Source organism: Simochromis diagramma, unplaced genomic scaffold (assembly GCF_900408965.1).
Source record: "Simochromis diagramma unplaced genomic scaffold, fSimDia1.1 OVJJ01000487.1, whole genome shotgun sequence".
Classification (NCBI taxonomy): Eukaryota; Metazoa; Chordata; class Actinopteri; order Cichliformes; family Cichlidae; genus Simochromis; species Simochromis diagramma.
The window spans coordinates 4,550,025-4,576,853 of NW_024387305.1; the positions used below are offsets into that span (position 1 = coordinate 4,550,025).

General features: G+C 41.3%; 1 protein-coding gene across 1 annotated transcript; it reads left to right on the forward strand.

Annotated features, from left to right (window-relative positions):
- abcc6a (ATP-binding cassette, sub-family C (CFTR/MRP), member 6a) lies at window positions 1-26,759 on the forward strand. The gene is made up of 31 exons (XM_040004415.1): window positions 1-621; window positions 3,411-3,587; window positions 3,763-3,888; window positions 9,328-9,465; window positions 12,060-12,182; window positions 13,266-13,327; window positions 13,452-13,583; window positions 14,789-14,995; window positions 16,161-16,338; window positions 16,552-16,713; window positions 16,826-16,918; window positions 17,476-17,679; window positions 18,799-18,945; window positions 19,044-19,131; window positions 19,697-19,766; window positions 19,879-20,005; window positions 20,101-20,277; window positions 20,361-20,528; window positions 20,735-20,918; window positions 21,017-21,101; window positions 21,190-21,307; window positions 21,742-21,949; window positions 22,046-22,356; window positions 22,647-22,846; window positions 23,015-23,141; window positions 23,358-23,459; window positions 23,571-23,717; window positions 23,813-23,971; window positions 24,085-24,251; window positions 24,362-24,556; window positions 25,388-26,759. The coding sequence occupies exons 1-31, from the start codon at window positions 580-582 to the stop codon at window positions 25,494-25,496; spliced, it is 4,533 nt and encodes a 1,510-aa protein (XP_039860349.1). The 5' UTR covers window positions 1-579; the 3' UTR covers window positions 25,497-26,759.
- Window positions 26,760-26,829: the final 70 nt, after the last annotated feature.

The following is a 26,829-nucleotide window of genomic DNA, read 5'->3' on the forward strand; positions in this document are numbered from 1 at the left end:
GGCACTGAGTGAAGCTGGGAGGAGTGTGTCTGGGTGTGGAGCTGTCATCCCACTGAGGGGAGTAGCTGTGGTGTTTTGATCAAAATCCAGAAGATGTGGGAGAGAAAAGAGGGGTGTGAGTAAATGAGGGAGAGAAAGAGGGAGAGTTTGAGAGAGCGAGAGAGAGAGAGAGAGAAATATTTCCACCCACCCAACAAGGAGACACACTCATAAACAGCAGGCAGACTGAGTGAGACTCAGAAAGACACAGAATCTCAGGGCAGCACCAGTTCAAACAGCGAGGCAGACAGAAACAGCGTTTCATTGAGAGAAGCTGTTTTATTAAAGAGCAGGAAAGGTCACACACTCAAACAGACACACACACTAATAAACACAGCGTACCACACAGACAGACAAGCCAGGACCAGCTAAACCCAAGAAACACAACCATTAGTCTTTTAGGACTCAGTGTCTCTCCCCCCGTCACACATACATACACCCACCGGTGCTGTTGCAGAGAGTCTGTGCTACCCATTGTGAGGAGCAGTGCTGATCGAGCCCAACAAGTGGAGCAACGGGGAGGAAGGAGCCAACGAGTGGATGGATGCCTTTTGCAGACTCAGTGGCCTGGACCCTCTGTGGGTGAGTTTATGATGTGTTCACTGACCCTGGAATCACATCGCATTACTGAGTGTGTGGCTTTTTCAGCCAAGGTCACTTTTAAACAGCATTCATTTAAAAAATGAGGTATGTCTTTTTAATTCCTGCTTATTCCTGCAAAGATGTCTGTTAATTTCAGCTCGTAGTTGTCTATGAATTGCTAAATATGAAATCAAAGATATTTTTGTTATTTTGGCAGATTATATTATGAGTATTAGCATTTGTTTACAGAAGTGTTGGTGTATAAACACACTGTTATAATTCTTGGTGAAACTCTCCTAAACTTGTTTTAATCTTATTATTTAAATGATCAGTGCCATTAGCATTAGCCAGATTAGCATTTTGTCCTTGGATACCTGTTGTTTATTGGGATTAGAAGGATTACTGGCACTAATAAATAAATCAAATGAGTAATACTAATTTTGCGTGTTTAGGGAGAAAACCCCCATACATTGACCTTCTCAGTATTCGCAGCCAGTATTACTAATTCTAATCTAAAGCTTCTCTGAACGCCAGCCTTTACCTTTGATGAATACCACAGTTGTGTGTTTATTGTCATCCTGCGGCATAATTCATAACAACGAGATGCTGATTGGATGAAATGCACCACAGTGAGTCTGCTGCTCTAATTGGAAAAGGTTTTTAGTCTTGCATGTTTGCAAGACTCCACACTCTAAATCCCGGCTCTAAAATAAAAGGAACGGCTGTGATCCAACTGGAATGCCAGGATTATTAAATGCACTCATTCCCAACTTGACTTTTTCAACCCTCGTCCTTCCTCTTTCACTCGGTTTCTGGTTCTCGTTACTTCTTGTTCCCTGTTTCTGCTCCTGCAAAACCTCAAAACAACTGCCATCAAACACTGTTGGGAAAGTGAAAGCGTGTTACTGTATTTTGTGCAGCCCTCGCTGCCATGAAACTTCAAAACACAGATGTGCTGTTCTTACGGGATGTTTTAACAGATGTTTCTGTCTTCTGCTGGCCACAAATATCTATTGCTGTTAACTACACTGACCTTTTTACATGTTTTGGAAATGACATCATTGCTGACTCACTGGTCACAGCCTTGGGGCAGCAATGCAGATTTATATGGATCTAAAACTGAAATTGTAAAGTCCAGCTCAGCAATCTGTTCCAGCAACACCTGACCTGAAAGGTTTTAGGACAAATTTGAAAGGGGCCAATTTAGGAGCTAGGATTGTGTTTAGCGTCTTTCTTTTTAGATCAACCTAATCTATAATTTGAACAACAGGCCAAAGTGAGACAGACAGGGGAGTGATAAACGCTCCCTTAAATTACAGTCTCTATAGTTTATACACGTCACATACTCACAATAGGTAATCCTCTAACAGTTCCTCAAAACTCAAGGGGATTGCAACACGCTGAATTGGTTTCTGAAATAAAGGGGATGTAAAAAGCAACAATGAGCAGATTCAGAGGACAGTAAGTGTCTCTGTTCTCCACTCTCAAATCACTTTGTCAGGTAAAAATAGACACTATTGGCATCTACCAGACACCATTTCAGCCAAGGGTCAGAAACAAGCAAAAAGCACAAGAAAGAGCGCAGAGAGGCTTTGACGGGTTGGATGTCATCATAAAAGTGCTCATCTGCCTGCCACTGACCACAGAACTCAGACAGGTCTGTGAAAGTAGCCACCCACTCGCTCCTTCTCAAGCAGTTTTTCACTTAAATGGATTTTGATATGCCAAACCTCACAGAAGCTGCTGTTATACCATAGGTGCAAAATCATGCACTCGTTGCATAACCTTAACCAGATATGTAGTGAAGCTGTATGTGAGAATCAGACTTTTAAGGCGAGGCAGCCAAAGAAGTGTATCATCATAATTGCTAGCAACTGAAACAAGAGCCTGGCAGTCAGATCATGATTCAGACCCATGTGGCAGTAAACAGTATTGACTGATGGTAAACTTGAATTAATCACAGTTACCAGAAACGACAGCGTCGGTCTGCCCAACGTCTCACCTGCCGGGCTTCACTCAAAAGCCTGTGTGTGGACAGACGGTTGTTACATAATAATCTCGCAGCTGCCACCAATTTTGGCCACTTTATCTTATCCCAGTTGGAATTCTACCAGCAGAGCCAGACGTATGTGCCATGCTAGAAGCTTTAAAACCACTTCCTGTGGTGACTCCCCGGGGCAGTGTTGTTAGCACAGCCAGACACCCTGCCCCTCATTAGGGCAGCGAGGTGATAAACAAGGGAAGCTTGACAACAACAAGCCATTTAGCCCCAAGTATCTTTTTTTAACGATAGACAGACTATCTTGGTTGCGCTACTGTTACGTAATCGCAACATTTTGGCAGCATTTGCTCAACACACCTCGTCTGCACAAACTTTTATAGTTTATGGGCTTCATTATTACTGTAGTTCTTGACCTCATCGTTTGATTTGTTGACAGTTATATTGTCCTACTCAAATTTGGAAACAAGCCAGAGACGTGGTGAGGGGAAAAAAAAATAAAACATTCAAATACTGACTCAGCTTTTTTGGCAAAGGAGGCCTTTTCCAGCTCGCACTCTCTCAGGACTGAGCACAGATACGTTTTCTGTTGACCTGCTGTGGTTTCGCTCTCACTGGATTGATGGATGAAACGTAGGACCTGCACCAAGTCGGGATTTTTGCCACTTTGTCCCGCCTGCTTAGTCTGTCAGATGATGAATATAATCGTACAGTTTGACCTCGGTTTCTGGCTTTTAAGTATATTCTTTCAATCTGAACTTTTGAACTTCTTGTTTTCTCTCTGATGCAGGACTGGAACCGTACATGGTACACAGCCAACCCAGACCTAACCCAGTGTTTCCAGAACACAGTGCTGGTGTGGGTCCCCTGTATCTATCTGTGGTTGCTGGCCCCTTTCTACTGTCTTCATCTCTACTGCCATGACCGCGGACACATTCAAATGTCCTGTCTCTGCTCTGCCAAGATGGTGAGACATCATTTTAAATGCTGGCCAGTCTTCAGCTTATTGTTTAAGTTTTTCCCATGACAGAAAAAGAAAAAAAGTCGAAACATTTGCTAAGTTTGTGTTGGTTTTTTTTGTTTTGTTTATTTTTGTTTTTAGCTTCTCGTCTCATTCTCCTCATACTCTCTGCTCTGTTCAGGTGTTGGGTTTCCTGCTGGCTTCATTTGGCTTTGTGGAGTTCTTCTACATCCTGTTGGAGAGGAGCCAGGATATCCAACACCACATGGTCTTTCTGCTCAGCCCTATTATTCGCAGCATGACTGTGGTAAATACTGTGGCTCTTTTTTCTCACACATGTACACATCTATCCAAATCAAACTCCAGTTGTTTTAATTTAATGTTTTATTGACCTGGAAAAGGTTACGCACACTTTAGAACTTGCATGACATTTGGAACATCAAGGATAGGAGCAAGGCGCGTTTATCGATTCCTTATTTAGCCAAAGCACTGCACTGTGTTCTTAGTGTTTGTACTAAGGGGGGAAACTACATGTCGTCAGAATGGGAGTGATAACATTAAGGCACAGTGTTGAAAACAAATCCTTTAAGAATAAAAAAGCAAGAACTACAACGCAAGTTTTTAAACACAGTTATTAAACACAGACAACAACTTTAATATTACTGCAAAGCAATCATCTAATTGTGCATCAGGTGTCCATAATTTCTTTATATAGATGCACCGTTGATTTGTAGATCTGACATTTGTTCTTCATTCAGAGTAGCTTTAGCTAACAGAGATGTTTGGGAAATATTTCAACTTGTGTCCTGCTGGCTCACATGTCACTGTGCAAATATACAGTATGCTGGTCAAACACTGAGGTGCAAAGATGCAGAACTATAGCTAGATTGATGGTGTAGCAGGCAATGCAAATATCACAGTAACCTGCTTGTATTTGACAATCGCTCATCGGACTGCAAAGCACTTATATAATGACATCACTTACTGTTTCATGTGGAGTCAATGTAACTGCATATGTATGTGCAAAGTTCCAATGCAATGAAAGTGTGACTGTTAGGTACTTTGGCAGTGGCCAAATAAACCAAATATAATGAATCAGATATTTTGCAGCCTGGATCCCTCTTTTACAAAATATATACAACTGACACTGAAAAAAATGGGAATTGCTTCATGTTTCCATCTGTGATTTAGGCTTTTTAACACAAACTCCTCTCAGCTGAGCTCATGAGACACCAGAGGAAGTCCATTCCCTCTGACTTCCCCTTTCCCAGTTTGGACCCTTCCTCTTTAATTTTCTTGCTTCTGTGAGTCTACATGTGTTGTTTTTTACATTATGGATATAAAATCTGCAAGAATATGACTGAATATAATGTGTCAGAGTATATACCTTGGAAACACTATACACTACATAATGAAAAAACACTGCATAAACCATAATATTTCTTATAGGTGATGATCTAGTGTATACTGTTTCCAAGGTATGTACTGTTTGTATCTGACACATCATCATGCATCATGATGATTGGTCAATTATGTATTAGAATTCAAATGAGCTGCTTAGTGGCGAAGAACATTGACAATGGCATGGCTTCAATCCCAATTAAGTCCATATGACTGTCTTCCAACTATGTGGTCTGTCTTTAAAACAAAAACACACAAATCCAGCAAATACAAAGGTGATGACACACAATTGTAGTCTGTGTTAACCCTAATTACACAGGAAGATTCGGTCTTTATATAGCCTACAGGTGTACTGTTGGATTGGAAGTTTAGATGCCAGATGCTTCTCTGAGCACAATTCTTCTGACCACAACTGTATTTAAGTTCAGTGGGTTCAACTGCAACGCCTTAGCAAAGAAGAAGAAAAGATAAAAGACAAAATAGCCCTCCGGATACCCTAGCAACAAGAATCCTCGGTTGGGTATAAACCAAACCCAAAATCCAAAAAAACCCAAAACAAAAAGCTCTGACTCAAATGTTTAGATCTGAATCAGTGCAAGACATATGCAGATGTACGTAGTCTGGAAGAGATCTTTAATCTTTACAAATGTTGTTTGTATCTTCCCTCAAAACATCTCGAAGCAAACCATACTGGCCTCTACGACCCAGATCACAGTGGTGTCTAGGGTGAGCGCTAGAAGGTTATTTATAGAAAATAAGGCCCAGCGTGCAATCAGAGAAATGTTTTAGCCTTTGTTGATAGAAAAGTCCCTGAATGTTTCTGAGAACATCGATCCCACTCATTTTCAGTACATCTTAAATGATACTTAACTTGGATGAGAAGGCAAAGGAGAAGAGGAGTACAGCTCAGCATGGGTGGCATGGCAAGTTTAAAATGCTGTTTATCCTGAGCAAGAGTGATAGAAAGTACAATGCTATGCAAGGGTGCAGAGCCCAGATGGGAAGGGTCCTGTGAGCTTATAAAGTTGTCGTATACGACCCACACAGTCGTATAAGTTTACGTACAAAGCTCTCTCTCTCTCTCTGTAGCCTCATACACGTTCTGCTCAGTCTCACTCTCCAAGTCAGACAGCTTTACCCACCTGTGGTCTTTTCAGACTCTTGAGTAAATACCAGCACGTGTTTGTGTTAAAAATACACTGAGACGTCTCTTGTATCAAAAGGATACATCTCAAAAAAGGTCCCTTTTTTGGAATATCTAATTTCTCACACCGGGGAGGAGGGTGGGGGGGGGCAGACAACAAACTCCTAAATCACATTAAGAACATGTCTCCAATCTTTTAATCTATGTGCCAGACTTATCTTTATTAAAGGATATAATTTTCTAGATGTTGATTCTAGCCACATACCACCAACCAGTCCCTGGGTGCGGGAACGGAACACTGTGCTCTTGTTGCTCTGACCAGTTTGTTTTGTTGCCCTTCAACTCAAGTTAGTGTATGGGAACGCTTTCGCCCAAGTCAGTCAGCCCACGAATGAATCGTGGTCAGTACGGATGTAAAGTACACACATGACACCGGTTATAATCAGTAATGCCATGACGTAAAGCTCCTATTCCATCCCCAGCACTGCACACTTCCCATGTAATTATAAGGTCGGGGTTTGATTCAGGCCTAGTGATGAAGTTAGTTCCACCCACTAACTCCTACAAACAGATGGGCTTCTGGTTTGCAGCAATATGGTGGAAAGACAGAGCGGAAAGCTAGGAATAAGATCGACCTTCCTCTCGTACGCTGACCTAAGGCCAGTTTGGTGTTAAGGTTTGGACTGGGGCTGATGTGATCTTATGTGTTTAGGAGCAAAAGAATTTTAAAAAAAAGAAGGTTTTTCCCATGGGCTTGGTACAGCACACTAACATAGAGTGTGCCTAATAGATATGGTGTTAAGTAGTCCCATAGTCTTACTTAACTCCTCCAGCAGTCAATAAGATGAACTGACTAATGGGTCAAATTAACCTATGAAATACATTCATTTATATTGATTCATCCCCAGTGTTAATCAACTAATTATCGCTAAACTGTAGCATTTTAGCATCTTTTAGCTAACTATTTTATCTTTATGATCACAAGCAATATCTAGTTTAACATAGTTAAGAATATTGTTCCCATATGCAGCAGAGGAAAATACTTCTAAAAGTGTATTAAATAACAGTTGAAGTTATTGACTTTTGCATTTGTTCAGTCTTTATATCATGCTGGGCTGTCCCACAAATCCATTTTTACCATTCACTGGCACTTTAATCTATTGTTATGTAACTGGAAGATTAACTGTGGCATTAAATTTCCTCTTTTTCTCAAACTTCATTTGACGATAATCTTAAATCTCCAGTAGTTGCTACACAGGTAGTATTAAAGTATTTCGTGTTTAGTTGGCTAAGACCACAAAATTGAGTTAAGACAGGGCTGGACTGGCACTGCTCAGGCGCGTGCAACCACAAGCATTAATAGGCTCAAAATCTTTTGCTAACAGCGCTGCTATGCTATGTATATAAAGCAGTGAATGAATAAATCAGGCCAGTGTTGCTGATTTGATGTTAAAAAACAAACCAAATATGCATTTAAAGCAGAATAAAATTCCATTGAAAACTATTAAAGAAGCTACTCAGTTAACTAAAGTATTGCTAATTAGAATAGCTTCGGTCCTAAAGCACACAAGATTCTTTGACATTTGTGTGTTTTGGGTTGGCATGTTGTTCACATCCCCTCTTTACTGTATCTATGGCTTTCCCTCCAACTTCCCAAACACATTCAAGTCAGGTAGACCAGAGACTCTAAATTCCCCATATGTGTGACTGTAAGTGCGTGTCTATTTATATTCTCTCTCCCTGATGGGCTGGTGAGCATCAAATGTGTTGGGGAAAATGAATGAACAAATGAAATCAAATCAAATCAAATGTTTCATCATCACTGCAGCAAGAATATTGTTTATATTAGCACAAAGATATTCACTGGATTTACACAAAGTGCTTCAGGTTGTTGATGCAAAAAGAAAAAAGTTATATAACTGACAGACCAGCAGTTTATAACAGGACAGCACTGCGGCTCGTCCCGGGGTAACCAATGTGGGTGCTCATTATGAAACCTAAATCCGCTTTCTCCCCACTTGGTGATGAGCTGGCACGGTGAAGTGACGTCTCACTTGGCCAACCAGTCGGTGAGGGACCAATTACAGAGGTTCACAAGCCGATGCGTGCCTCCTCTGAGCACAGACAGATAGCCAGCATGTCTAAACCAAATTAGTCTTTTTTTGCTTGTTTGTTTGTTTGTTTTTTGGAGAAAACAGGAAAGTATATAGGACAGTGTGGCATGCGGCATATATGTGTCATTTTTATAAAGAGAAAAGAGCCAAGTCATATTCGTGTCTGCAGCCAGGGAATTCCCAGAATCAGAGCTATTTTTGGAGGTTTTTATAAAACCATTGACCGCATTACATTAGATCACATGAAATCTGTGCTCTGTGGAAAACACTCGCACTGACAGTTGCAGCTAATAGAAGAGAATGAGGTTCTGTGGTTCCACGAGTGGCATCCGGTGACACACGCAGCCATTAAAAGATCGTCTCTCAGCATCCTCGGGTCATGCATTTGTTTTAGTAAGCAAGATAGCATTTGTTAATATTAACCAGAAAAAAAACAGCTTGTTGGCAGTTTTATTCCCCTGCATCAAGTGAAGGTTTTTCCATGAATTAAATGTTGTGTAAAATGTTAACCGTAGTTAACTTCAACGTTTGTCACCATTTTTTGCAATTTATTTTGTTGCTATATTAAGTTTGCACTGCATTTGTTAGTGGATTGTGAAGTTATTGTACTGATTTCTAAGCTAGTTTGGCTCATTGTTGGTTAGGTGAGAAACGATGAGCATAAATATCACTTTCTTTGGATTTCTGCAGAATATCAGAATATTCAAATAACCTGAAGTCTTCATATAGACATAAATCCAGAGGCATTTAGAGTCAAAGGAAAGCCTTTTGGAAGATCTCTGTTTTTAAATTTATAATGCAATCTATAGACGCAATGCCAATTAGAAAGCAGTTGACATGACTGTACACAGACTATGAAATCTGAGTTTCCCAGAGACTGAAAAACATTGTTGTGCTCTACAAAAGTTGATTCCTCCTGGTCCTTTTGTCCGTGAAATAATTTCAGGCAGTATCAACGTGGCATCACAGACTGGAGTTTGGCTCTCTTCTCTATGGTGCTCTCAGGGACAGAGTTGTTTCCTGTCCTGTGTTGCAAGAACCACACATGTTAACTGTTAAATTAAAGTATTTCTGTCTCTCTTTCTAGATCCTGGCCATGTGCATCATCCAGTTGGAAAGAATAAGAGGCTGTCGTTCCTCTATATTCCTCTTCCTGTTCTGGGTCTTGGCAGTTGTTTGTGCTCTGGTGCCTCTAAGAGCAAAGATCCAGCTAGCCATGGATGAGGTATGTTCTTAGCCTATTAATGAATATAAAAATAAATGTACCCTTTAATATAAACGATATCATCTTGCATCCAAAAAGACTGAAATCAAAAATAGGCTCATGCCAAAGTGAATTTGTTAGCATGCCCAGTCTGAACTTAGTGACCCTGCCATGTCTAAACACCGTGAAGAGGTATCTAATCAGCTGTGCTCCTACCTGTAGTCTAGACGCGAGACTCCAGCAGCACAGCTTGAGCTGTACCCTGTGTCAGAAAAGAATTTCTATCTCTATCCCCCAATTTTAACCAAGGTAGCCCAAAGTTAACACAATGTGTTGGAGGATGACACTGCCAATTCTGGTCAAGCCTGTGTGTGTTTAGGGTTTCCTTTTCTTCCTGTGTCTCCCGTCGAACACAGCAATCATTGTTGTATGGGGGTAGGTTTGTATTTTTGTTCACGCAGCCGTGGGGCAGTCGCATTTGCATTTCCATAAAAACACACACACATCCATATTTCTGTTTTATCGTTTCTCAGTGTGACATTCCCATACTGTTTGGGGGAGAGTAATGATGGGCCTGGGATAAATGCTGGTGAGACATGGCAGCCCAGGGTCAGACCAGAGGAACGTCAGCGCTGTGTTTATGGGCCTACACTGCTGTAACCACGGCCAGATGGAAATCTATGCATTCACACATAATGTAAAGCCATATATGATTTACACGCAGATGTTTTCACTTCACACATGCGGACACATGAACGGTGCACACATGTAACCACTCATAAATTCTTACTATATCCTCCATACCATATTTCTAGTTTATGATGAACCGTATCTACGTATTAAATTTGGTTAATCACTTTAGGCTTTTTACCACATCCTCTCCTCCAAAAACTGTTGTTGCTGCCAGCTAGAAAGTATTATACGTCAAGACTGGCATTTAAAGTTTCAGATTTGCAGGCAACTCCCCTAAAACTCATAAAACAAAGGAAGTTATAATTCCTGGTAGACTAATTGGCTTAGTCTACCACAAAGACAGTAAACTGATTACAAAAATTAAATGTAATGTGTCAGCTACTGAGACAGATTTTGTTTTTATGCTAAATAGTGGAGCTAGGTATCAAGCATACAGCCACAAGCGATATCACTCCTCTCAACCAACTTGGGAAGGAAACTGAATGTGCTTTTTCCTAGAATGTACAAATATGAATTTAATATTCATACAGTTGCAACAGAAGTAGTGAGGAATTTCCAGGATCCCATCGGTAAATAAAAATTGGACTAGATCTCAGAAGTAAAACCAAAGAAAGGAAAGATTTAGGCAATGAATAGTGACGTTATAGATCTGTTTAACAGTTTCAAAATTGCAAACAAAATATTTTTAGTGTTTTTTTTGACTGGTATATTTCAATGTCTGTAATTTTCATTAATTAAAAATGCCATTTTGTTCCCAGTTATCCTGGCCAGTATTTGTTTTCTGAGGGTTTTACTATAGCGGTCATCACTAACATCAGTACTGTTGCGTGACAAAATACAAACAGTAAGACGTTTTCTTTTGCTGTGATGAGCTATAAAAGAAGCGGAGGCTGCACAGCTCAGCAGTTTTATTCAGTGTGGACTGTATATAGCGCTGAGATGTATTCTAAATGCTTACGAAGAATGTGTCCATTTCAAATTGCAGCGTTGACAGCTCAAGTTGACGGAGTTCATGTTTGCGGACCCTTGGTCATTCTTAGCTGCTTGACCTACATTTTTCCCACCCACTCTCCGACCATCCTGACCCTGCTTTTCACAGTGTGGCCGGATCCGTTTGGCTTCTTCGTATCGCCTTTCTGGGCACGGCACCACACTTTTCACAGAAAATCATTTTACTGTTTACCATGGCTCCAACTCTTATGCATAGCCATACTGCTGCACATACACAGCACACAGCCTGTGGCAGTGGCTCTGTCCCAGTTGTAAACAAAGCCTGTGCCAGAGCCCAAAGTTTCTATATGTCAAGAATAACATGCGAGTCCTACAATTCACAAAAGTCTCTGAGTGGTTAATATTGCAGCTGCTCCCTTGATTGAAAGTAAGAGTGCTGGTTTGTGAAACCACAATTTCCCTGTTTACAGATACGGGCTCTTAGCGTGACTGCGAGACAAATTTAACTGTTGTTTCATTTATAAAAAGCACACCATTAAAGACTCTGGGTTTTCACCCTGATTTGGCTTAAAGGTCCAAAATACTCTTTATTGTGTCTGTGATCCCGGTGCAGAAACCATCCTCCGCTATACGGCTTGCGCTCAAAGGAAAAGCTATATAATGAATTTTGTGCTGTTGTGAAACTGCACACAAAGCCACAGTGGTGACAAATGATCCGTTGTACCACAGTCAGGATGTTGTGTGATTTGTTAAGTAATGTTGAAAGAGATGAAACAACCAAAATACATCTTGATCCAAATGAAAACCCTCGTCATGTCGGCCGCAAAGCCAATTAATTGTGTCCCTAGTTTAAAATAAATGTCTAAATTGCAAAACTTGCTTGAAACCAGTAAACTCAAAGAACTTTAACTGCAGCATTCTGACATTATCAGCTGCCTTTTCATTGCTTTTCCTATTTATTTATTCCACAGGGCATTGCCTCTGATATTGTACGATACCTCGCCTTCTTCTCCTACTTCACAATCCAGTTGGCCCAGCTATTCCTGTGCTGTTTTGCTGACCAGCCTCCAGAGGGAAAAACCATCTCAGAAAAGGTAGGCAGAGGAGAATGTAAACCGCTTCCGTCAAGAACATCCTCTATGATTACCTAGGAACGAAAAATGCCGGAGTGGCTGTCCTGTGGTTTTCCGCTTTTGTTGTGAAGACACTTTTCACTTTTGGAGGAAATGATGTGATTCACATCCTCCTTCCTTTCACTCTCACATGTCCACTTTGGCTTCCTGTGAGAGGAGTGTGAATGACTGTGTGTGTGTGCCTGTGTGTCTGCATACCTTCAGCACTGCTCACTCACTTTGTGAGATAACATCGAGACCACTGCTAAGAGTCTGTGACCACACAACAGAAAAGCAATTACTTAATACAGATCTCACTACCCCATCAAACATGAGCTTGGTCAAACGTTGTTGAGCTCAGAATAATACGCTGATTAGGGGCAACTCACAGGTGAATGAAAATGAGCCTCTAACTTATCAAACAGACATATGATGTAATATTTCCGCAGTGGTAAACAATTGAAATAGCTGGAAAAGTCCCCTAAGAAATTGCTGGCAAGTAGCAAGGAGGTTGAGGGTGCAGAAGCCACAGTCTGGCGTGGTGGACACACCCATTTTCCTCCACCTCCTCCGCTGCTCTGCCCCATGCTCTGGTTAGAGTTACTCACAGGAAGAGAGGAAGAGGGGAGACAGAGAGTAAGAGCACTGGTAATGATGAGAGCAAACACCCCAGTGAGGGGGTGGCAGGGTGGAGGAGATGCCAAAAAGTTTGCGTGACGGGACAAACTCTGTTTTTCTGCGTGTGTATCCACTTGTTATAGTTTGCGATGACACATTTCCACTCTGTCTGCAGCAGACCTCAAAACGTCATATTCACCCTGCGCTAACACTGAGCACTATTTGTGCTGTTCTGTGGGAGTTCATGGCCTTTGCTCCTCAGACTGGACCACCTGAGTGTGCAGTGTTGTTTGCGCACATTAGCATTCTTAAACACAGCCCGCACAAGTGCACCATTCAACCATCAACCGACGGACTCTGTTAGGATGTGTATTTCTCAAAAAACCCTCAAGTGGTGAGAGATTTACTGCGAAAACAACAGTGAGTCTGGTCTTTAATCTGTTGCAGAATCCCTGTCCTGTGAAAGATGCTTCTTTCCTGTCAAAGATCCTCTTCTGGTGGTTCACTGGGTAAGATGGTTCTTTAAAACCCTTTCATTTTTAGGCATCGGCTGACTCACTGCGACAACAGTTTGTGCTTGTTTACAATAATATGTTTATTCTGTTTGAATCACTTCCCGTGTTTCTTCCTCAGACTTGTCGTAAAAGGATATCGTAACCCACTGGAAGCAGGGGATCTGTGGACCCTAAGGGAGGAAGACAGATCACAAAAGATCATCTCAGATCTGGAACAGGACTGGACAGCTGAATGTGCCAAACTTCAAAAGTGAGAATTATTTAAATTTGATAAATTTTATTTGGTACTTTGGGTATTTACAGTAGTACTGCAATGCACTTTGCATATGCATCCGTATACCTCTCTAGTATGGCTGGGATTACGCTCCTTTAAGACACGTACACAAACATCTGCAGACACCACAAACACATAATTGGTCTCATTATACTACTTTCTAGTCTACTTGGAGTCTGCTCAGGGGAAGCATGTGCAGTTGGTGGACAAGTCTGTGGGGTCACCGCAAATTGGAGGGTACAATAACAGCCGTGCTGAGCCTCACATGCAGCTGCTGCTGATGAAACTTACATCATTCGTACCCTAGTGGACTCTGTGTACTAGTGGATGCAAAATCTATAACAAAATCTGTTACAGTACTGGAACCAATAGCATTATTTTTGTGTCAACCTGATAAACAGTCATCTTTCAAGTCCTCAAACTGCCATTCTGACTTTCTGTTGAAAATTCTTATTTAAATCCTAACCTTAGGTAACCACGTCTTTACTGGGATCATCAGCTTTATTTGTTAGATTTTAGAAGGCATCTGCTTTTACATAGTTCTCCACATCAGAAGCATGTAAAATGTCAGCATACTCCTTTAAAGAACCACATGTTCAGCTGTTTAATGTTTGATATGTATCAGGCAGCAGTTGGTGCATGAATCTGCAGCACAAAAGACAGGACACGACATGTGCAGGAAATGCACGTGTCTTGCTATTTTGACATAGGCCTGTGATCCCCTGTACTCCTCTCCTTATTGTCATAGCCAAAAATCAGTTCCATTTTATTGCAATGTGGTCAAACTTCAACATGGGGCTGGTCAAATTAATGACCCGAGCAGAGCAGAGCTGTAACTGTGGTAAATTAAAACTTGGGATGTCTCATCACCACAGGCATTTAGGGCTAAAAATAGGCCCAAAGAGAGTCATTTGAGGACAATACAATACCATAATGTCAAGACTAGAGACTCTGTGCCATTTCCAAGGCTTGTTAACACAATCCAGTGCTTTGAAAGCAGTTGTTAAGTCTAATAATTATTTCAGCAAATAATGCTTTTCTAAGCTGCCAACAAATTCAGCGATGGCACGAAAAACAAGTGCTTTTTTAGAGTTTTACATTGGAGACTTGAAAGACAGCAGCATGTTGGTGCATCTCTAACATAGATGTCTGTAACTGTGACCATGTCTTCACTCTTTTAGGCAGGAGAAAGCCTTAGCATCCGGTGTGGCGCTGGGAAGCCGACTGCCAGAGCAGGCTCAGCTCCTCAGGAAGTTGCAAAAGGAGCAAAGCTCTGGCTTCTTCCTCCTCAGAACACTGGCACGCAAATTCGGCCCGTACTTCCTGACTGGTACTCTGTGTATCATATTCCACGATGCCTTCATGTTCGCCATCCCTCAGGTGCTAAGGTAAGAGTGCACCAGAACCTCAAATTCTGCTTTTATGAAAGACATGTGGCTTTAAGTAGATGTAGTGTGAGTTGCCAATATTTGCAAATATTAAATGTATCTCAGCTAGTACCATAAGGCCCATGAGTATTTTTTTCCATTGCTGAAAATCCCCTAGATAGCAGTTCTCTCATTTATATAATCCACAAATGTTGTGACGATTTAGCATAAAGATAGAAATGAAGTAGTCTAGTCTGATAGAAAGAGGTTTACTTAGTGCAAGAAACTGTGCCATTATATTTGGAATGAGATACTGTTGTTGAGTTCCCAAATATAGCTTTTTCACTGCTCAGTGTCCCACAAACCAAATGGCATTGAGTGTACTGTATTAAGGAAAGCTCCAGCCAGACCTTTCCAAACCTCAGCTCTGACTGAAATTACCTGGATGCACTGCAGACCAGGCTAGGGTAAAATAAAGTTTTATTGTTTTACTGCTGGGAAAATTCAAGAAACAGCAGACAAAAATACAACCGTCTAAAATATCTCTTTAAATATAGAGATAGACAGATAAATAGCGTTAAGGGATTTGGTGATTTATGACAACTGCCAAACAACAACAGAAGCTGGCAGCAGTGAAAACAGGTCATGGCCGACCCGCCACCCGCCTCACCATCCCACCAGTCAGACTGGAATGTTGTTGTTGATGCAAAGCACAGAAGCAGTGGAAGTGTTAATTACGGTCATAGAGCTGTGAGCAAGAAAAGTAGACGAGACCACAGCCCTCTTTGCTCCAGTAAGGAGGACATGAAGAGAGAGAGAGGAGGCTCTAAATGGCAGAAATGCAGTTGGACCACAATAAGGGAGCCGCTGGCCAAGTGTGAGGGCAGCCTGGCCACAAGCTGAGCTCTGTTGTGCAACCTAGGCTACTTTGTGATGGCCAGTTAGCCAGCAGCCACAGCAGCGCTCAAGGACATTGGCAAAAGCACACGAAAAGAGTCAGATAATACCAGATTGAATCTGTAAAAAGAGTAAAAAAACCTGTCTGTGCCTGTTTTGCTTTGCATCATTCGCAACTTTCCAGGAAAGATATAGAAACAGAGCCTCAATACAGAGGTTGAAGACAAAATTGAACATGTGCAACCATCTGAAACATTGCGATTAAGTATCTCTTTGTCCTCCTCCGTAGTCTTCTGCTGGATTTCATGAGAGATGAAGATGCACCACTGTGGAAGGGCTATTTCTACGCCACGCTAATGTTCCTCCTCTCTTGCCTTCAGTCCCTCTTCAACCATCAGTACATGTATACTTGCTTCACAGTGGGAATGAGGGTGAAGACAGCTGTCATGGGCTTGGTTTACAGGAAGGTGAGTCACTCTATATCTACGGACATGAAGCCACTAACCGACACAGACACACAACATAAATTATGTCTCAAGTGGCACAAACAAAAACCTTATCTTCTTCCAGAATGGAGTATGTGATTAGCAGTTTTACCTAAGATGAATGATTTTGTGAAATCTTTACGAGGATATTAAATTACACTGTAAACAACTCTGTCTCTTTTGTTGGCAATCCAGTCTTTGGTGATAAACAGCTCTGCCAGAAGGACTTGCACTGTGGGCGAGATTGTGAATCTGGTTTCAGCAGACACTCAGAAGCTCATGGACTTTGTGGTGTACTTTAATGCTGTGTGGCTGGCTCCGATTGAGATTGCGCTTTGTCTCTTCTTCCTCTGGCAGGTATGTTTAAATGCAGTGTTTTTACAAAGCATCCAATTCATGCACAAATGAGGCCTAACAGAGTAAGAGAAAACAAACCTTGAAACAATCATATCCTTTCTCCTTTTTTCAGCAACTTGGCCCGTCAGCTCTGGCAGGAATTGCCACTGTCATTCTCATTTTTCCACTCAACGGATTCATTGCAAAGAAAAGAAGCAAGCTGCAGGTAAAAGCTGTTACAGGAATCCTTCACACTTTCGTTCCAGTAACCCAGACATCTGGCACGTCAGGTCAGGGATACCACAGCTGGTTTAGATAGTGACTGAAGAGCTGTGTGGGTGTTTGGCCTGGATGGTGCATTCTCCCTTGTCCTTTTGATGTCTGGTCCATATAACATGCTTGAAAAACAATGACAGGAAAGGGTGGGCAGTAGAAAGGCATAATTTTTCATTTCTTTGGAAAAACAACAGAGGCTTCTGTAAATTTGGATGCCAGTTTAATCGAACTTAGTCTTGAATGCAGTGACCACATTCCTGGCTCTTTGTTGTTTCCTTGTTATAAAATTCACTAAAATGTAACAAGCAATAAATTCTTACTGAATTAAACAAGTTCTGTGATGTTCAAGAAAACTACTACAGCTGTAATAAGGGGAGTCAAACCCATGTTCACAAATGCATGAATCCTGTGGTCTGCTAATTGTCTATCCACTGTGCCTCAGTTCCAGCTTTGCATGCGGTCTTTTTCAAACAATACTGAGTAAAAACCCCTGTGTCTGGTCAACAGGAGATTCAAATGAAGTTCATGGATGGCCGTATCAGACTGATGAATGAGATCTTGAATGGGATAAAAATCTTGAAGTTTTATGCCTGGGAGAAGGCCTTCCTGGAGCAGGTTTTGGGCTACAGAGAAAAGGAGCTCAAGGCTCTGAAGAAGTCTCAAATTCTCTACTCCATCTCCATCGCATCCTTTAACTCCTCTTCTTTCTTGGTGAGAACAATCATTTGATAGACATTCCAATACAGAGGCTAACTCCACGATACTAACAAGCAGTCCTGCATGTCTAAAGTCTGAATAAGCCCACTGTGCTAAAGAGCTATATAGTCTGCAGTCTTGATAGTGAGGCGGTCTTGAATAAATAGACATGTAGACAAAAAAAAATCTTGTAGTTTCTCAAGTACAGTAGCAATATATTAGATTTGATAGGAATTCACTTCATGACCGTCCCATGATAGCACCAAATGCTAACTATAGGCTAGGAGTGTAGCTTAAACAGTAGAGAAATGTATATGCGTGTATAACAAGCAGTCATCTGTGACTGAAGGTGATTGCTCTCAGGGGGCTAATGCTACAATGTCTCTGCTGCAGCTCATTTAATGCTTAAAATCTAAATAACAGATGCCGTGAAGAACTTAGTGGTGCTGTGAATTTCCTCATCTTTACAGAAAGGTATCAGTCAAAGCCAGTAGTATCTATTGTCTCAGCCTTTTCTATCGAAAAAATACAAGAAGAATAAAGCGTACCTCATGAAATTACATTTAGGCCACAGCTCCACAGGTCCCCATTCATTCACGGCTCTTGCACCATACCTTTAAATAGTAGCATTCTACTAGTAACTAGTATTTTCTCAGTCATGCTAACGTGTTGGCAACCACCAGGTATAACCATTATACCATCTTACCATGCCAGAAACACAAAGTAAGCTGAGACAATACAATAATTACAAGTGTTAAATCAATAAGGTTGTGTTAGATCATTAAGATTTATCCTCTGGAGATGTCTGAAGAGAATTTCATCTTATTCTATCAAACACCTTGCTGGAGACGCAAAAAATAAAATTATACATAAGTGGCCTTATTTTAAAGATTCAAGTCTACAGAACAATAAGACTCGGCTAGACTTAGGGTTACGTGCCACAGACAGGGCGGGGAAGTCAGAAAGTAGCATCAGACATTTAAAGCATTGCTGCTGATTTTCGTCTCGACGTGGGTTAAAGTATATTGACAATTTAGACCTGTGCAATCCTTGTTCTTAAAACTGTCTGTGCCTAAAGAGCATGCAGGGTTCTGCCCATAAAAGTAACATTTAGTGCCTTTTTTCCCCCCCAAGATTGCTTTCGCCATGTTTGGAGTCTATGTGATGCTTGATGACAAGAACGTCCTGGATGCACAGAAGGTCTTTGTCTCCATGGCGCTAATCAATATCCTGAAGACTCCACTCAGTCAGCTTCCATTTGCAATAAGCACAACCCTGCAGGTAGGTTGCATTTCTTCTCCATCCCTGATTGAGGAGATTATTTTCACAGTCCACAGTTTAACAGCACATATCGACCATTTCATTTCTGACTGTTTCAGGCTGTAGTCTCACTGAAACGTCTGGGGAAGTACCTGTGCTCAGAAGAACTGAAAATGGAGAATGTCTCAAAGGCACCACTGAGCTCTGGTAAGAACCCCACCCATATATACACTATTACACTGAATGAATACACTTCTATACTTTTCAGTTTCACAAATATCCACAGTTTGGTTCCCCATACTGCCTGAAATCACAGGCTGTCATAATCAATATAAGCATCCCACAAGATGTAGTTGTTTATAACTGTGGACTACCACAACCTTGTATGGATCATGTGCACTGTCACTTCCTGGGTCCCCAGGCTGACTGGTAGACAGGGTAATTATAGGATGTTCCCTTCAGCGGTTGAACGTAAATCACAGCATGAATTCAGGCATATGATTCAGAAAGAAATAAAAAAATATACTGCACTCCTCTGTCTGTAAACTGTCAACACTTCCTAAGACAGTTTGTGAAAAAGCAGCGGCTCTGTAATTTGTATGATTAAGAAAATTCACTTGTAATTACGCCCCGGCTGCACCCTGCCGAGTAACTTCAAGGAAAAGCTTTGTTTTGAAAGTTTGTTTATCACTAAGGATGAAAGAATACATCTGTTTTCCAGTGCTCGCTGCAGGTTTTGTTCTTTTAAGTCAATCTTTTCTTTATTGTTTAGACGGAGAAGATGTGGTCATAGAAAACGGCACTTTCAGTTGGTCTGCAGAGGGTCCTCCATGTCTTAAACGGTATGTCTTAAGTATGTGTTTATATGTTTTGGAAAAAGAAGATTGAAAAAAGAAATCAACAACAGAATAAAAGATTTGAGGCTTACAGGAAAATTCACTTCTTTGTTGACAGGATCAGTGTCAGTGTACCTCGAGGCTCCCTTGTTGCTGTGGTAGGACATGTAGGCAGTGGAAAGTCCTCGTTGTTGTCCGCTATGCTTGGGGAAACGGAGAAAAGAAGTGGCCAAGTTACTGTCAAGGTACTAAGCTTGCGTTCCATAACAAGGTCTATTCATAGTTTGTGGGCAACTTGTAATAAATATTGATATTCTCGCTTTTGACTGTCTCTTCACAGGGTTCTGTGGCGTATGTTCCCCAGCAAGCCTGGATTCAGAATGCCACAGTCCAAGACAACATCATATTTGGCCGGGAAAAGCTGAAAACATGGTACCACCGTGTGCTCGAGGCCTGTGCCCTGCTCCCTGACCTGGACATCCTACCTGCTGGAGATGCTACAGAGATTGGAGAGAAGGTATTGAATACTTTGTTTAAAAAAAATGCTGCTTCATGCATATGTTGAGTCTCAGATATTTTAAACGTTTTTTCTCCATGCAGGGACTTAACCTCTCAGGCGGGCAGAAGCAGAGGGTCAGTTTGGCCAGAGCTGTCTACAGAAAGGCTGATGTATACTTGCTGGATGATCCGCTGTCTGCCGTTGATGCACATGTGGGTCAACACATCTTCGACAAAGTCATTGGACCAAAAGGAGTCCTTAGAGACAAGGTAATGCCATATAACGTCTGCAAAGTGCAGTTTATCCAGTTCAACGCAACCACAAAGATAATTGCGCCAGTTACAAGTTCTGTTCTATTGTTATCATAATATGGAAACAACCACTTTGCTGACACCTTTGTTTTCAAGAAAGCCTCAATTTAGCGTTGGATTGTGCTTACATGTCATTTTTCTGACTTGTGTGGCTTGCTATACAGACCCGCATCCTGGTGACCCATGGGATGAGCTTCCTGCCGCAGGCCGACCTCATCCTCGTCCTCGTAGATGGAGAAATCACAGAGAGTGGCTCTTACCAGGAGCTCCTCAGCCACCACGGCGCATTTGCAGACTTCATCCACACCTTTGCAAGCACAGAGAGAAAAGAGAGTGCCATACAACGAGGTGAAAAGACATTTCAGACATTAGTTTTGCTGTTTTACATTAAGACAATCTCTTAAATTCCCAGTAATAACTCAACACTATGCACACTTTTCATGTAGCCGGTTCCAGGAGGTCTAATGCTCGCCTCAGTATGGTCGACTTCATGCCATTCTCCAGAGATCTCTCACAGGAGCAGCTCATTGGGTACATTGACAAATGCATCACTCCTCATTCTCATATTTGGAATATAAACCATACTTTTTTATGAAACTGACCTCTGACCTCTCCTTAGGGGTGACACCACTAATACAAACCTGCAGAATATGGAGCCTGTTTCTGAAACAGACCAGGAACAAGTACCAGAGGACTTGGGAAAGCTCACTGAAGTTGACAAGGCACGCACTGGAAGAGTAAGTCTGAAAAAGGCCTAAAATTAGGTGTCAGTGCCACTCCCTACCATGCTCTGCAGTTTCCCTCAACTCTGCTTAGCTTGCCAGTATATTTCAAATCATTGTTGTTATTTTAGATTGTGCAAGTCTAATGTTTTGGTAGACAGTCACTCCCCTTATGTTATTTTTGGCTAAAACAAGAAGCCATCTTCAATGAAAAGCAATTTTACATGACCTGCCCAGCACCAAACGGCAAACAGATACACAGCAGTAAAGTTAAACACATGGTCATGGCAGACACATTGTTCTGGTTGTGTCTGCAAAAATAGTTATTGCTGGTTTAATAATTATGAATAAAATTGTTTTATTATCTCTGATCTGGACTTGGATAAATGGAGGGAATGGATGTGAAGATAGTTCTCTTATTCCTGCTGCTTTTTATCTGTTTGTAACAGGTCAGGTTGGATATGTACAAGAAGTACTTCAAGACAATCGGTTTGGCCATCATCATTCCCATCGTCTTCCTGTACGCCTTCCAGCAGGGCGCTTCGTTGGCTTACAACTACTGGCTCAGCAAGTGGGCTGATGATCCTGTTGTTAACGGCACCCAAATTGATACAGACCTGAAACTGACTGTCTTTGGGGCCCTTGGGTTTGTGCAGGGTGAGTTAGTGGGTTTAATTCAAATGATGCTTCAAATGATTGAAACAATTTAACTTCGTTTGGACATAACAAACACTCATTCTCCCTTCCCTTCAGGTGTTGCTATCTTTGGTACGACTGTTGCCATCTCTATCTGCGGGATCATCGCCTCTCGCCACTTGCACATGGACCTCCTGAACAACGTGTTGCACTCTCCAATGTCTTTTTTTGAGTCCACGCCAAGTGGCAACCTCCTGAACCGCTTTGCTAAGGAGATTGACGCTATTGACTGTATGGTCCCTGAAGGCTTGAAGATGATGCTAAGCTACATCTTCAAGCTCATGGAGGTCTGCATCATCGTGTTGATGGCTACACCCTTTGCAGCCGTGATCATCCTGCCTCTCGCTTTCCTCTATGCCTTTGTCCAGGTATATTTTCTCCCCAAAATATAAACTCTCCACTCTGATCTTTAGTTTCTTATTTGAGATGATGCTGTTGAATGTTGCTTAGCAAGAGCTGGGTTCCATTACTGTATGTTATTGGAAAGTTCTGGGCTCCAAAACCAAACCTGCTGATTTTGCCATCCACTTGAATTTTGTTCCCCACCTGCTGACATGGACTTTGAATGCATTCACTCTGAGTTATGGGAAAGCCCTGAGTGTTCCCACTTGTTTCATTCATTAAAGATGGTGTTTTACTTTTCCACTGTGGCCAACAGAGCTTCTACGTTGCCACATCCTGTCAGCTGCGCAGGCTGGAAGCTGTGAGCCGCTCGCCCATCTATACCCATTTCAATGAGACGGTGCAAGGCGCCAGCGTCATCCGAGCCTTCGGAGAGCAGTCCAGGTTCATTCTGCAGGCTAATGAGAGGGTTGACTTCAATCAGACCTCCTACTTCCCTCGATTTGTGGCCACCCGGTGAGAGGATATGCAATCATTATAAAGTGCCTTAGCCTTTATTCATATTCCATTTGCTCACTTAGCAGTTGATGAGGGTTGGATAAGGTTTATAACATTAAGAATTGTGGTTGATTTATGAGATAACAATGTTATTAATGATATTAATGATAACACTGATATCTACAGGTGGCTGGCAGTCAATCTGGAGTTTGTTGGTAATGGTGTGGTCTTAGCTGCTGCCATTCTGTCTGTGATGGGGAAAAGCACCTTGAGCCCAGGCATTGTTGGTCTGGCTGTGTCACATTCTCTCCAGGTAATACAGTCTACCCACAGTCACGTTGTTATACTGTTATCCAAGTAGCCACCTTATTACCACCAGAAACACAGTATATATTCTTTGATCACACAGCTACAGAATGAGGCATTTGGGAGTTAAACTAGAAAAAGTGAAAATTGCATTGTTTTTATTTCTATCCGGAAATGCATCGCATTTCAGGAGAAGTAAAAGCCTTTTCACTAAATATTGCAGGTGACTGGAATCCTGAGCTGGATTGTGCGATCTTGGACTGATGTGGAAAACAACATTGTTTCCGTTGAGAGAGTGAACGAGTACGCTGACACTCCTAAAGAGGTCATTATTCCCACCGCACACACACGTACACCAATCACTGCTTAGGACAATAAACTGTACTAGAGGAGGGCTTTTGTTTCTCTACTTATCCTTCCTTATTGGCTCATACAGGCCAGTTGGAGTATAGAGAGCAGCTCACTACCCCAGGCCTGGCCCCAGAACGGTACTATAGAGTTCCAGGACTACGGACTGCAGTACCGCAAAGGCCTTGAGTTGGCTCTGAAAGGAATTACTTTGCATATTCATGAGCGAGAGAAGGTAATTCATTTTGTGTGATATTAAAAGTGTTCATCGCCTTGATGTAAACTGCATAATTATCTAAAACATCATTTCTAAAACCTAATTTTTTCCAGGTCGGAATTGTGGGTAGAACTGGAGCAGGAAAATCCTCACTTGCCCTGGGAATCTTTAGGATCTTAGAGGCAGCAAAGGGAAAGATCTTTATCGATGGAGTCGACATTGCTGACATTGGACTCCATGACCTCAGATCGCGCATTACTATCATTCCTCAGGTACAATAACTCTTATTGAGATCTGGCTTTCATCACATTAAAAAAATGATTAGTGATTATATTACTAATTTTGACATTTCGGTGATGAATAAAATCTCTGTCCTCTCTCACAGGATCCTGTGCTGTTCTCAGGCTCCCTCCGGATGAACCTTGACCCTTTTGATACCTACACAGATGAGGAGGTGTGGAGTTCACTGGAACTTGCTCACCTCAAAAACTTTGTATCTAATCTGCCTGACAAACTTAACCATGAATGCACAGAGGGAGGAGAAAACCTCAGGTACACATAAGCTCACCAATATGACACGCAGTAGCGTACGGTAGCGTCTACTCCAGCACCACGTTCAGTATGATATTCTAATCTTCCCTTCTCTTCCTTTGTATACGTAGTCTGGGTCAGCGTCAGCTCGTATGCTTAGCCAGAGCCTTGTTGCGGAAAACCAAAATCTTGGTTTTGGATGAGGCAACAGCTGCTGTGGATCTGGAGACCGACACACTCATCCAGTCAACAATCCGCACACAGTTTGAGGACTGCACTGTGCTGACCATTGCTCACCGCCTTAATACCATCATGGACTACACCAGGTATATTAATGTTCATTGTCTATTTAGTGAATCGACAAAAAAGTAATGGTGACAATTTTAAGAATTCATTAAGTGACTGAGGCTAGGTAAAGATCCCACATTAGATGATCCCAGCTTCTGGAATATTGCTGCTTTTATCCATTTCTTGTCACAGTCCAAAAGTCTTTGAAAAGAGAGGACTCTGGACACTAACATGTAAAGAGCATTTGTTATTAGAAGAAAAAAAAACTGTTTTTATTTACCATTTCAAAGACAGTAAATTGTGGGAATGGTTCTAAAGAAATATATTCTTTCTTGTAGCCCTATAAACAAACTTGTTAATATTAACTTTTGCCTAAACCAGTAGTATCTATGCAGTTTGTGGAGTCAAAGAGTCAAATCCAGGTGTAACATGGTCACTAGTGACATGCATTGTTTTTGCATTATTTAACTGCACTAACTTAATCAATGAATTGTTAACTTATATTCTGTCATTTGTAGATACGAATTAACATACAGAGGAAAGATCTGTTTGTAAAAACTGCTTTAAAAATGGATCTGACTCTTGCTGCCTGTGGATCTGAATGAGAAACAGCTAGATTATTTGTTGGACTATGCAAAAGTGTTTGAGGTCAGACTCTCTATGTGATGCAGGCAAGTTATATGCTAGTAGAGTGTTATGCTATATCCAGATACAGCAAAGGAAATGATGACATGTGAGATGACATGGAGACTGTTTTGTACCAATACGAATACAGATGTGCTTTGCAATATTTGCTTGTACTGCACAGCTTTATTACACACCTATATGTTGCATATAAACAATATACTTTCTTTCTTGCTGCTTCGCAGAGTTATCGTCATGGACAGAGGCCACATTTCTGAGATGGACTCTCCAGCCAACCTCATCTCACAGAGGGGGCAGTTCTATCGAATGTGTCGGGAAGCCGGACTGGTCTAGGTCTCCGTTGGGCTTTGGCCATAGAACTGATGACCTGGTGTACAGATGTGGCACCTTATGCTTATGGCTCTCCAACACACATTAATCTGGGCCATTCCAAGCTTTGTGGCAGCTCCAAAGACCTCTCCGTGAGGGCATTGTCGATGAATCTCAAAAGCATTTGTTGGTTTTTAACAGACAGACACACTGTCCCAAGTCAGGAAAAGACATTGTTAACCTCAGAGGATGAAAACTATACAGGAATGCTATACTGGATATTTGAGTCTCACTACAAATGTTGTATTTCGATTAATGGAGTCAGTTTATTCCATAAAAAGGATTAAGCCAAAGGCTGGAATGAAAGGGTAACACAAATCTTAAGGATTTTCATTCTCTTTAAGAATGGAAGCTATATTATTTTTGTAGTTTTATAAGTGTGTATTTTTTTATGTTTTCTCAGGCTTAAATATGGATGTTTACTCACTCTTTTTTTTAGCCTTGTATAGAAAGAAGAGGCAATTTTATAATTTTAAAATGATAGAAGTCTTATTTTGTCTTCTTGTCTCAGAAAGTGGGTCAGGAAATTCTCTGACACACTAACCTTCAAAAGGTTCACTTTGGCAAAGGATGGGCAAATGAGGTTTGTACTGCATTCAAAATCTGAGCTTGGGGTAGCCAATTTGGAGTTTTTATATGTCAGGGAAAATGAGGAAAACATTGAAGTGAGCCAACACATTAGCAATCGTCCAACTATGTTGTGGCCATTGTTTATTTCTGTCAAAGTAAACACATAAAACTGTCAATAGCGTCCTTTCTGGTCAGATTTAACCTGACACCGGTAGTGAAAACCACCATGAATGAAGAGAATGCCTCATGAAAACAATGGTGATAAATCTCTGTGTGATTGTCTCTCAGCGTCTACCACACAGACCAGGCCATACACACACGGAGAAGATAAAAATCAGTGTTTGTTTGTTTTATTTTTTATGGTGCTGACATGTTGATTTTACTCTCTATTCAAAGAATGAACCCTATGAACTTTTCAAGGAGAAGAAGCATTTACTGTTTTGTCTTACTGGTTTAGACAATATATTCTAAGAGAAACCCAAGTTTTTATTTATACCATTTGACAAAATGTATTAAGTGTCCTTAAAATTATGAGGATTATGTTATATTTATACTTTTTATAACAAGCTTGATCATTTTCACTGACCTTTTACTGTTAATGGCTTTTGTTCCATACATCATGCTGGAAAATAAAATTTATTTGACTCAATGGTTATGTCTGGCTTTGCATTCGTAAGTATATAATGGTAGGTGCTTTCACAACCAAGTGAACGCAGATTGAAGAAGT

What these genes read in the sequence shown, in the direction of transcription:
- abcc6a (XM_040004415.1), top strand. Translation starts at nt 580, where the DNA reads ATGGATGCCTTTTGCAGACTCAGTGGCCTGGACCCTCTGTGG. An exon ending in TTATTCGCAGCATGACTGTG is followed by an intron (nt 3,889 to 9,327) that starts GTAAATACTGTG and finishes CTCTCTTTCTAG; the next exon opens with ATCCTGGCCATGTGCATCAT. An exon ending in AGAGAGTGCCATACAACGAG is followed by an intron (nt 20,919 to 21,016) that starts GTGAAAAGACAT and finishes CTTTTCATGTAG; the next exon opens with CCGGTTCCAGGAGGTCTAAT.